General features: G+C 40.6%; 1 protein-coding gene across 1 annotated transcript in view; it reads left to right on the top strand.

The window, feature by feature from the left end:
- The window catches only part of THADA (THADA armadillo repeat containing), a 169,653-nt gene that overhangs the window by 124,531 nt on the left and 32,199 nt on the right, over window positions 1-12,923 (top strand). The window contains exons 31-34 of the mRNA XM_068425082.1: window positions 7,727-8,139; window positions 8,465-8,586; window positions 9,811-9,883; window positions 12,766-12,910. Of these exons, the coding sequence (XP_068281183.1) occupies window positions 7,727-8,139; window positions 8,465-8,586; window positions 9,811-9,883; window positions 12,766-12,910 (753 nt within the window). The remainder of the gene's footprint in view (window positions 1-7,726; window positions 8,140-8,464; window positions 8,587-9,810; window positions 9,884-12,765; window positions 12,911-12,923) is intronic.

Raw genomic sequence — 12,923 nt, 5'->3', positions numbered from 1 at the left:
TTGAAGGCTGTGCCCACTTTTTTCCTATATTGTACTTCTTACTCTTTCTTATTTTGAAAAGAAGCTAAATGGTAACTAAAAGAAGTTTTTCTGTAGGCTAACTTAAAACCTGATAATGTTTAAATGGTAAAAATTTGACCAGAATAACTACGTTGGTTATTTTAGCCATACTTGTAACTTTCTTTACCTAGATCCCTAAGAATTGTGGCCGAACAGTTATTTGAACAAAAACACTGGCAGCTTGTTAATGCGTGTTTTGGTTATTTGGTCTAATTAGCATAAACTTAATTCCATCTGAACAAATTGAAAGCAATTTTTGTTTGTTATGTCAGAAATTATATAAACTTTGTGTGCTGGTATATTGACTGTGGCACTTGGTCAATGTTGTTATTTTGACTCAAAGAAAGTAAAGATGTAAAACATATTTATGGAATCATCTAAATGGCCTACGCCTACTGACATTAAATTAGACAAGTCAAAAGGAAACGCAGTTGGGTACCAAATACTCTATTTCAGTGCAGACAGGAGAATGAAGAAGTTGGGGATGGGATTGTTGGAAGTCCAAGAGACAGGGAGTGACTGGGAGTTGCACAGACAGTAAAATGCCAGAGGCAGATCAAGTGAGGGATGTACTATGTTAAGGTGGCCCAAAGACACCGCAAAAGTGAGTGCGGGACAGAAAGTCAAAGCAAATGGACCGAGGCTAACAGGAATAAACATTGGGAGAAAGGAGGTGGAGGTGTGCAGTGCCAACGGATGGTCAAGGAAATGTCAGAGGCGGAACTCGTGGAACAGACATGGGAGGAGGAAAGCAGAAGTGTTTTCAGAAAGATTGTGGGGGCACAGTGAAAGGAGGAGGGCTGTGGAGGGTAGAGCATGATATTGCTGGAATGCTGTGTTCAACAGGGAATATGGAAAGGTGTTATAGGAAATAAGTGACTAGGGGAGAGTGGAGTTGATCGTGTTTGTTAATGTTAGCAGTTAAGATTCTGTCCCCATGTGAAGACGGAGACTGCTCATCCTTCTGCAGCCTTGTTTCAGGTTCTCTTTAGATTCTAGCATGTAGCACTGACTGACTTGCACTGTCTCCGTGAGGTTTTATGGTTTTCTATAAATGCAAAAAAGTGGAAAACTTGGTGCTGTGCCAGAGAGAAGCTGTAAGAAAAATAGTAGCCTCGGGGTCCAGATCCAATGCTTTTTTCCCCCCTTTCTTTTCCTTTGAAAACTTTCCCTTATACTATACAAAATGCAATGGGATACTTCTGTCCTCGACAACATATTATCTGTGGATTCTGTTAATCACTCATGTTTGTAGTTTTGAATTGTATTGTGAGTACTGATGCTTAGCCTCTGATGTCAAAGATGTTGCAGATGTCTTTAAAAGAAAACATCCTACTTAATATATGCCCTTTTCCCTGTCATCAACAGTTATCTTAGTTCCGCATTGTAATAAAACATGCTTTTCTGTTGCCTTTGGGTTTTTTTCCATTTACCAGTAACTTTACCTAATCCACTTTTAATAAAAAGGGAAAACATGAAAGAAAATACTTTTCCTTAATATTTGTCTAGGAAAATATCTTCTTGGCACTGATTACCTTTCAGCCTTCTCTCTATTCATATGATCTCTTCAGATACCCTTGGATAGATGGTAGTTTGTGAGTGCAAAGGATTTTAACCTCTTCTCAGTTCATAAATAATTGCAACTTCTGGCACCTCTTTGTGAATGATGATGAATAGCCAGATTTTTGATGCTTGGACCCCCTTCCCATAACATTGTACTGCAGACACAGCAGCATTTTGTTGCTGCTCCTTGTAATTTTTGTCTGACTTTGCAGAGTGTCAGTAAGTTTTCTGATGTCTGTAATAATTTCTGCCCTTTTTGCCTGCTCTGTTCTTGTTTTCTGGAGCCTCTAGTAGGAAGATGGCATGGGTGCGCAAGGTGCTGCATACAGGAGTTGATCTCTATATTTATCTCAAAGTGTGCAAATACCTAGATGTATCATAATCACAGATACAGAAAAGCAGCCCCTAACGCAATACATGCTTGTTGATAGAGAGGTGTTCAATTGGCAGTAGCCTAGACAGCCACTGTAAAATTACCTAATCCAACAGAAATACATAACCAGTCCTGTTCATCAGCTAGCAAGGCAATGAAACAACTTCAGGTTCTAAATATAGAAGGAATTCAAATTACTTTTGTAACTTTTGAACGTATGGTAGAATCTTGGAGATGAAAGATCAGCTGAACTGTTATCAGCTGACAGCTCGTTAATCCCTGCGCAGGGAAGTTTTTCTGTCCTTACCGTATGTATCTGCTTATTCTGGGAACAGACTATAGCATAGTGCCTGCCTGCCACTGCCGGGAAGAGCAGGAGAAAGTGGGTGAGTAATCCTCGAAGTTTCACAGCCAGTCAGGCAGGCCACGGGTTTTGGAGCTGCCTAAACTTTGAGGAGGTTTGTAGCTGGAGATTCACCAGGTCTGATAATTTCATTCTGCTCCTCTTCCTTCCTCTTGATTTTCAGATGATGAAAGATCATTCAACTTCATATAACTGACTGTGAACATCAGTTGATCACAAATAGGATTAAAAAAACACAACCCCTCAAACCTAGATGATGTGACATAGATCTATGGTTATCTCAATGGAGTGGACATAAAGGGATTGAGGAAGACTGTGGGATATTTGTGCACTGTGTTGAGGAGAACCAAGTTGTTGTGTAAGATGTGTCCCTCTGTAGAAGAGCGCCGAAGTTCTTCCTTTCCCACAAATGAAGCAGTCCTTTAGGGGCGGTGGGGGGAATTAATCCAGTTAATTCTTGGGGGCTCTTTTGCATCTGTCAGCATCCTGGACACAACTGCTGTTTGCCAGGATCCTTGTTTGGTTAGCCAAAATTTGCTCTTCCTTCTCACAGCAGCTGGTCATTCAAACTGTACAATGATTTTTGTTTGTAAATAAAAGTATGTCTTTACTGTATCTTAACAACAGAGACAGACATTTACTTTAGGAAGCGGTGTGGTTTTTTGATATTTTGATGTAAGCCAAAGAAAGGAGTTTACTTAAAGCTAAGCAGAAGAGAAAACATTTACGTGAAAGCCAGGAAAGATTTCTTAGTGATGAAGTTGAAAGCAGGAATATTTCCACTGCATTGTAATAAGACAAGGGCTTTCTTTCCTTCTCTACATATTTGTGTGAAAAAAGAGTGTTGGAGAGAATGTGGAGCGCCAGATGAATGCAGAAGGATTTGCTCTATGGTGTGCTGAGGCTAAGCAAATATGCACTCTTATTTTGCTGACAGCCTTGCTGTTGAGACAGCCAGTTTTAAAGACACTTTCTGTAAAATAGATGAGCCACAGTGTCCCGTCTTTCACAGTTACATGGGAAAAACAGAAGTCATCCAGAAGGCTTCCAAACCAGAAAAAGTATCCAATATGTACAGAAAAAGAGGATCTGTGGCAGAAGGCTCTTATATTGCAGTCTCTGCAAGCTAGTAGTTCTAGGAGTGAGTAGCTCCGCCATGTTTTTTACATGAAAAGAACTTTCCCCTTCAAAGATGAAGACACAGAGTGAAGTTACACTGGCCTTGCAAAATTCAAATGAAATTTTACTGAACTGGATCTGAAGCTCATTGCATGGCCAGCTCTTGGAGTCAAAGGAAGGGTCCCCACTCTCTCTGATGTTAGCTTGCAGGCTCCAGCAAAGTTGGCACTGTTGACACCAAAAAAATGAAAGACACCAAAAAAATGAAAGACACCCTCCCCCTCTTCCCCTAATGTTTGTCTCTTTTTGTCCACCTAATGCTGCTCTCCCTTGCCTTCCCCTAGGGCATTAACCCTTCCATCCTGTTTGTTTTCATGTTACAGCTTGCACCTATGATAGCTATACCGCAATGTGAAGCAGCGTTGATAGGAAATAAAAGCACTTCTTTTGCAATATACTTAAAAATACACACTTGGTTTGAACAACTGAGCTAGTAGACTGGTGTATTGCTGAAATGCAGCTGCGGAGGGAAGCGCGTAGGAAGCTGAGAGCGTGCAGGGCTCCAAAACTGAAGCTGTTTCTCTTCTTGAACTGAGGCACTTGAACTTGAACCTTTTTCTTTCAACTGCCTGGGATTATTTCTGTTGTTAAACTGGTGTGTGTGCAGTCAGGCTGTGCAATAACTGAGATGAAGGCCTAATCCCTCTCCAAGGCAACCAGACGGTTCAGAAATTAAGGAATTCTGGCAGTTGGGTACTTCTCGTGTGACAAAGGCATCAATGCTAGTTTGTGCTATGATGCCAGTATAAAATGCCAGTCTGGAGGGTTTTTAGAAAATTTAGCAAATAAAAGAACCAAGATCCAAGCATGTTATGAGATGGAAGCCACCTGTGTCCTCTGGAGGATTATGCTGTGACATAGGTTTGCAGTGATGCAACCACTCTCTATTATCTACCGGCAGTCCTGGTTGACTGGAGAAGTTCCAGCTGACTGGAAATTAGCAAATGTAACGCCCATCTACAAGAAGGGTCGGAAGGACGATCCAGGGAACTATAGGCCTGTCAGCCTGACCTCGGTGCCAGGCAAGGTGATGGAACGGATCATCCTGAGTGCCATTACACGGCACATGCAGGACAATCGGGGCATCGGGGCCAGCCAACATGGATTCATGAAAGGCAGGTCCTGCTCGACCAACCTGGTCTCCTTCTATGACAAAGTGACCCGCTTAGTAGATGAGAGCAGGGCTGTGGATGTAGTCTATCTAGACTTCAGTAAGGCATTCGACACTGTCTCCCACAGGATCCCCCTGGACAAACTAGCTGCCTGGGGCTTGGATGGGTGGACTCTTCGATGGGTAAAAAACTGGCTGGATGGCTGAGCCCAGAGAGTGGTGGTGAATGGGGTAAAGTCCAGCTGGCGGCCAGTCACTAGCGGTGTTCCCCAGGGCTCAGTTCTGGGGCTGGTGCTGTTCAATATCTTTATAGATGATCTAGATGTAGGGATTGAGTGCACCCTCTGTAAATTTGCAGATGACACCAAGCTGGGTGGGAGTGTCGATCTGCTGGAGGGTAGGAAGGCCCTACAGAGGGATCTGGACAGGTTAGATAGATGGGCCGAGACCAACGGTATGAGGTTCAACAAGAACAAGTGCCGGGTCTTACACTTCGGCCGCAACCACCCCATGCAGCGCTACAGGCTGGGGGAAGAGCGGTTAGAAAGCGACCCGGCGGAAAGAGACCTGGGGGTGCTGATCGACAGCTGGCTAAACATGAGCCAGCAGTGTGCCCAGGTGGCCAAGCAGGCCAATGGCATCCTGGCCTCTATTAGGAATAGTGTAGCCAGCCGGTCTAGGGAAGTGATCGTCCCTCTGTACTTGGCACTGGTGAGGCCGCACCTTGAGTACTGTGTTCAGTTCTGGGCCCCGCACTTCAAGAAAGATGTTGAGGTGTTGGAGCGAGTCCAGAGGAGGGTGACCAAGCTGGTGAAGGGTCTGGAGGGTCTGACCTACAAGGAACAGCTGAGGGAGCTGGGGTTGTTTAGCCTGGAGAAGAGGAGGCTCCGAGGTGACCTTATTGCCGTCTACAACTACCTGAAGGAAGGTTGTAGTGAAGTGGGAGTTGGCCTCTTCTCCCGGGCAACTAGCGATAGGACAAGAGGGCACAGCCTCAAGCTTCGCCAGGGGAGGTTCAGGTTGGACATCAGGAAGAATTTCTTTTCAGAAAGGGTTATTAGACATTGGAATGGGCTGCCCAGGGAGGTGGTGGAGTCACCATCTCTAGATGTGTTTAAGACAAGACTGGACATGGCACTTAGTGCCATGATCTAGTCGACAGGGTGGTGTCAGGGCAACAGTTGGACTCGATGATCCCAGAGGTCTCTTCCAACCTGGCTGATTCTGTGATTCTGTGATTCTGTGATGTGGCAGTTAGACTACATCAAGCTCATTCAGAAAAGAAAACGTAGTGAAAACATGAATGACAGAACTAACGGTTAAGTAATATGTCTGAAAAATCTTTTTCAAATACCAAATTTCTTTGAAGCTTGTCCAGAATTACTCAGAAAATGCTTCTGCCTTATATGCTAGACAGTGTACAACCATGTCACATTTCTGTGTAAATGTCAAACAAATTAAGATGGCTTTGAAATAATTTGAATATGAAAGGGCAGGATATTTAACTGTAAATAGAAGGATTAGGGAAATGTCTTCATGGGCAACAGAATGAATTCATATTTGTGTTGCAGCTTCATGTCAAATTTAGCAATTCAATGGTAATACTTGGACAGGCTTTTAGTAGTACTCAGTGCTTGCTTATTTATAAATAGCAAAGTTATATGGCAGTGAATTGTCTTCTTGGAGATACTGAAGTAATCCAAGTAAGTGTGCTTTAATCTTTGTATTTTATCTTCAACGCATTTTGATATTTAAAAAAACCCCCAAACTTCTAACATCCCTCAACGCCAGTTGCAGTGTTGTTCTTTTCTGTGCTTGAGTTTTTCTTTAAGTTTTTCCATTATTTCATGCTTGTATTTGAATTCTGTGGGATATAGTGTATTAATTTCCTTGCAGTACAAGCTATAGAAACATCTGAACTGGGTGAAAATCTTGGTTTTGATATTATAAAATTGTTTATTCCTGATGATGATGGGCAAGAAGGCTGAACTGGAAGCACATGAGGATTTCGGTCTGTGAGAGAGAGGACTATTGATTCTTTTTTTCTTTCATTTTCTGTCAGCATTGCCAGCTTTGCTGGACCCTGAAATCCTCAGGCATCACAGATAGCAGGGACCTCTTAGTTCACTCCAGGAGGGCCATGCACTACAGAAGATTCTTGGGCTGGGCTGGGCCAGTTGGGCTGGTTGCACCACTGTAAATGGCTGAAATGCCACAGTTCCTGTGCTGGTGCATGAGAGGGATTACAGTGCAGCTCCTTTTTTCTTAGCTGTGTAACCTGTTCAAAGTTAACAGGCATAGGAATAGCATACTGGATTTTTAAAATCAGTAAATTCTTTAGATTGATCCACACAGGACAGATCTATTTATATAGAAGGAGCACCTTCTTCACAGTAACCTTTTCTGACTAGAGCTGTGCAAAACATGGGGTTTTCAGTATTATCAGAATGGCCCTGTCCTTGTTTCTTCTGATTTCAATTGCAGCTGGGTAGGCTGACAGCAGCACTTTCTCCAGTCTGATCTCTGATTTTTAGAGCTATTCTATCAAGTCATATGCATATTTGTATTTGTATTTGGTGCTTTTTGAGGTTTCCAAACTACCTACATTTTTTTCAAATATATTTAATACTACTGTATTAAATATATTTGTGTTAATCACTTTCTACAATGGTAGTGCAAAGCATATACAATTTGCAAGACTGTATTAATAGCGTGATTTAAGGAAATACTTATCAAACTATAATTAGCAAAGATGCCAGGCAATCTGCAAAGTATTATAGTGTTTTTGAGTTGTTTGAAGCTTTCATCCCATGAGTTGAACAATTTCTAGTTTTCAGAAAAGTTTGTATCCCTATTTCTTTCTATTTAAGTATGAATACACATGATATCCAGGAAAATTGTTTTATAATTCAGAATCAGTTTAAAATGGAGAACTATGTTTTCATTTCATGCCTGAATTTACGTTGAGATACCTTTTGCATACCTGATGTTTTTCAACTTCAGAATCACTTCATGGTCTGGAGCAGATGGTAACATTATCTCTTTGTCACTTATCTTAGTTTTATTCTCATTTCAGGAATGCAATTGTTTGGATTTTGGGAAGAGATGAACAGCATTATTTCAGATTCTGAATTGATGTCCGGTATTCCCTACTCATCTGCAGTACCAGGACTGATACAGTATCTTCAGAGCATCACCAAACTTGTGATATCAGTGCTGTCGGTGACTGCAGATTCTGACATCCAGAGAAGCAGTTCATCTGTTGCGAAGAAAATAGCCAAGCCATCATTGTCAATAGTTCATCTCCTTCACTGTGAGTTTCATGAAGTACATCTGCTTGCATTGGAAGCAGTACTGCTCTGGTTGAAGCAAATACATTCCAAGCAGATTGCAGAAGAAGGAGGAGGTGTATTGTGTTTACTCATTGATTTAGAAGGCACTCTTCTCACAATGGCTCTGAAGGAAAAGAATCTCCAGTGTTTTTGCAAGGTAGGAGGGTGCTATTTTATTGACATTTGATATGTTTCAGTAAATGATATTTGTAATTTAAATAGAAATATTTCAAAAGTGCATTATGTTTTTTAACTAGTACATGTGTGGGTTTTTTTTTTTTACATTAAATGGAAGCTGTGCTATAATTCTGTAACATGTCCTTGCGTAAAAGCAAGAACTTCCTCTTTCCTTTCTTAGCACTGTCAGGAGGGAACCTTCATGTTCTTAGAGTGGTGTTTGAGTCAGTGTTTCATTGATCTCAAATGTACACATTCATGTTGAGATTGTTTGTAAATTTTTTGTTTGTGAATTGTGTGTGCAGGTGCTGGAAATTCTTTATAATATGGATCTCAGAAATGTTCTTCCAAAGACTGAATGCTCTATAAAAATGAGTGCAAATGAGCTCTTAACCTGGAGTTTAAACATTGTAGATATTTCCAACAGGTATGGTTTGTCATGCATGTTAAAATACTTGTATTTTAAGAACTTTAAATGTTGAAACATTAATTTATTGGTTTGGACTATCTGTTGATTTAAAAATCCATCTTTCAGAAAACTGAGTGTTGCTTATTTGAATAAAGAGAGCTCTTGATGAGGATTTTTCAGAGAAGTTAGGCATGGATCTGAATTATTGAAAAGGCCCACAAGTCATACTGGCAAGCACCCTGTAAATGTCCAGTAATACAGTTCCTGTATAGAAAGAGTGACAGGTCTGATTTCACTTGTTAGACTGGCAGAACTGGTTAACCCTGATCCTTAGGGTTAGCACTCATTAATCAGACTGTAACATCAGCAGAAAGCAGTGAAAATTTGGAGCCAGTTTGTAGTTCATACTGAATTAGAAGCTGAGTCCATCCATTCATAATGGAATGGAGAAACAGGGTGAAAGTGTCCAGGCTCTAAGGGCAAAACCATCCTGTTTCTAATAGTCTCTTTTTTAAAGCCATATAAACGTTGCACCCCAGTGTTACCAATGTAGAATATTTAGGGTATAGAGCGTAGAACAGCATTTTATAGCTGTGCACATTTGCTGCTGATTTGCACTAAATTTTTCAACTTTAAATGATGATGTGTTTATTTCCGGAATGAAATAAGATACTTGTGGTAAAATAACACAGACTGGTGCTGTTAGAGGTAAATAGCTGAAATAGCAGACCTTACTGCTCAGGTGTTGCCATTCCCCGTGGTGAGACCAGCCCTTCAGGAGCCATGGTGCCAAGTGCTGTGTCCTTAGATCCTGCTGGGCAGCGCAGAGGCTCAGGAGCCAGCAGTTGGCATATTCTGCACTAGTAACGTTTCTAGCAGCTATAGAAGAGATATTCCTGGAGCTTAACACCAGCTTGAAGAAATGCTTTTGTTTATCATTTAAAATAATGTCTGGTTTGTTTGACTTCGCTTTCGTTTTCAAATGTGTTTTTCTGTGGGATGTATGCAGATAGAAAATAAACATGAGAGAGGTGAAAGTAAGACCATATTTTATTTGCATATCAACTAAAAACTTAACTAACATCAAGATCTGTAATGTAAAAATTCCAAGTGCTAAGCTTACAAAATACCTATTGGTGACAATCAGGAGTGATTAAAAACTGGTTGGTTTTTTCTAGAGATGAAATGATGGCAGAAGTAGATGCTTTTTTTTTTGATATATTCATTACCTTGTTTTCTCAGCACTGAAGTTCAAAGCATAGCTCTCAAATTTGCCTCCAAGTTGGTTATCCATCTTTTGCAGAACCATCAGCAGGTAAGGGAAACAGAGCTGCTTAACAGTGTAATTCTGGAGTTTTTTGGTGATAGAAGTAACATGGCTTCTTTTAGATAGAAGCCCCAAGCTTGTGTTTTCTTGTGTCATTGCACCTTTTCTGGCGTATTGTCTTCCTCTCTGAATACACTGACATGTTCTGAAATGAAACGGCCATGAATATCATCTCAGTGTATCCCTCGCAAAGTCATTTCAAGTTAAATACACAAGTAAATTTTTCTGATGGATTAATTTTGACTTCTGAGAGCATCCAAAATAGTCACTATAATGTGGAAGGAAAAATGCCTACGGTGATTAACACATGTACTGAACGCAGTCCATTTACTAAAGTGCAACTTTGCTGTGGTTTGTAATTGCTGGGGAGCCAGGAGGAGAGCAGATCCAAGGGGAAGACAAGAAGCTGCAGCAGTGGTTGGGTGCAGTTCCCTTTCTCACTGTGTGCAGTATGACCTTGCCAAGTCTCAGCCTGAAATCACTGTCTGAGCACACCAGCTTGTTGCCTACATGGAATTTCTCATCAAATTTCCTCTTAAAATTTGTTTTTAAAACACTACAGTAAATACAATAACCCTTGTAAAATTCAAGGCTCTGTGTTCTCCGTTCCTGTTTATAGACTGTTTAATTTAGATTTATACCAGCACAAATTACTGGCTCAGATTCCTTTCGATTTTAAATTGTCAGTCTGTGGTGTCACATATGTATGTATAGAGCAGTGCTAAGGCAGTTTGTAATGCTAGACAATTTATATTTTTTTTTTGTTTTCAAAGATGCGAAAAACACTTAATGGACATTAAAAATAGACAAAATTCTCATGATCTGTTTTAAAATGAAGATTTTTTTTTCCTTATGTAGCTGCTATTTTTTATGGAATGTGCAGCAGAATTGATTCATATTGTATGCTAATAATCTTGTCTCATTATAAAAAAAAAGGAAGCCACAGATTTGCACACAAGAATTGGAACATGAATTATGATGTTAAATCTTTTTAAGAAAGACAAAATGCAAGGACTTCAAGTTATAAACATTAAAATAACCATATAAACCTGGTTTCACAAATAGATGTGGAACATTTTATTGCTCTGAAATTTTGCATTGATTTACAAAGAGGAATTGATGAAAAATGCTTTAACAATCTTAACTGTAGTAATGCTAAAACAACTTTCTCTAATAAGCATGTAAATCATGGGAGATCTAAGACGTCTATAGAGAGTGCCTTCTGCTTTGTAAGAGACCAAGCACATCAGTTTTCCATCTAAATTCTTTCTTTGGGCTTGCATTCAGTATCTGTGTCTGTAGAAGGGATTGTTTCTCTTCCATAGGTAAAAGTCAAGTTCTGTCTTTGTAGATAGTCCATGTGTCTGCTCAAAATTTGAGTAATTGTAACATCTTGGGAGATGTTTTTTTTTTTTAACCTGTTACAGAATCTTTAGGACATGCTCTGGCTCTGTCCCTTTGTGCCATGCAGGTACATGGCCATGTACCACGCAGAATGAGGCAGAGTATGACCGAGGTTTCATTTATCCCTCTATGAGTCCTCCTGTGGCTCTCTGCCCTTTAACTTGACTCACCTTTTCATTGGTTCTCTTCTTTACCTTAGGTTGTTCTGTTTTTCACTTCCTTTAATTAAAAATAAGGAAAAAAAAAAAGGAAAGAAAGGAGAAAAAACAAACAGTTGCACACACCTGAAGTGTCTCTAGGTTGAGCTGGTGCTGCTTTTCCTGTTCTCCTGTGCATGAGGTCCCAGTCTGTTTGGTTTTGTTTTTCCTCTGAAGCTTCCTTCTAATTGCCCTAGTGCACACTTGCTTGTGGTTGTGCCTGGGTGCCACCTCCTGCAGTTTGTGTGTTCTGTTATCTAACCTGTGCCTGAGGTTCCTGCACCTGGACTGACCCGCCACCCTCCTGACTGTGGCATTTGCAGGGGAACTCAGTTCTTTCTTGGTCGCTTATGGAAGTTAGGACTTTCTCTACCCGGTTACGGCTCAGCTGTCCCAATGGATGTCAGAGTTCACAAGTCTTGGAAGCGCTATTTGAGTTATGGGTGAAATGCACGTTATTTCTTTCCACAAAAAAAACTAGTAGCCATCACTACACATCGGAAAGAGTCGAAGCTTTGTCCCATGATTCCTAAGTAGTAGTTTTCCTAGCATATGTCTGAGGACTAAATATTTTCCAAAAGATGGCAACTGGATTTTATTTGAACCAGGAAGTTTATCTTTCCTGTTCTTTTTTTCTAATTCTTCATGTTTTAGGGCAGCGAGCTTTGCTGTATATCAGCCAACATGGAGGTTCCTTCAGTGTTTTGAATGCACATGCTATCAGAACCCAAGGTACCTCAGCAGTCTTATTAAAAATATTTCCATTCTCGGTATCTGCAGAGGAGACAGATGGAGCTGCATTCACCCCTTTACCAAGCATTGCATCATTACCAAAGCCTAAGATTGATGCTACGGTTCATATGCTCTTACTTGTTTTTCCGGATATATGTATGTGTCCACATGTAGGATACTTCTGAGAATTGCTTCTCTTTGTTATAGTCCAGTATATTTTTCTTTGGCTTGCATGTTTAGAAGAACTGAGGACACAAAGATATGCTTTGACTTGTGTGGTCATTGGTGAGTCTGGTGTGAAGGGACAGAGCAAGAGAATTGCCTATGAATACTGCTGTTACTGAAAGAAAATCTCCCGTCTTAACTATCCATGACATAGTAAGCCAACTTTTGAATGGGTGTGTGGCATTCACCACCTTGAAAAAAAACCCGCATTTACTGATGAGTAGTATCCCTTCGGCAGTCCATAGTCCAATGTGATGGTAAGCGGTAACACCGGATTGTACAGCATACTTCTCACGTGTTCTGTGCCTTCAGATTTCGGAAGAAGTCCTGAAAAAATGGGTTCAGCTGATAGTTTACTTTTGTGGAGATGAGCAACAGACAGAGATGCAGTTAGCAGCTGCTGAAGTTCTTAAAAGTGTAACATCGTTCCTTCTGATCAATGAGAAGCTCATTCTTGGTGAGTAGTTTGA

The sequence above is a fragment of the Nyctibius grandis genome, chromosome 1 (genome assembly GCF_013368605.1).
Source record: "Nyctibius grandis isolate bNycGra1 chromosome 1, bNycGra1.pri, whole genome shotgun sequence".
Taxonomy (NCBI): Eukaryota; Metazoa; Chordata; class Aves; order Nyctibiiformes; family Nyctibiidae; genus Nyctibius; species Nyctibius grandis.
This window is presented reverse-complemented; position numbering and strand designations above follow the sequence as displayed.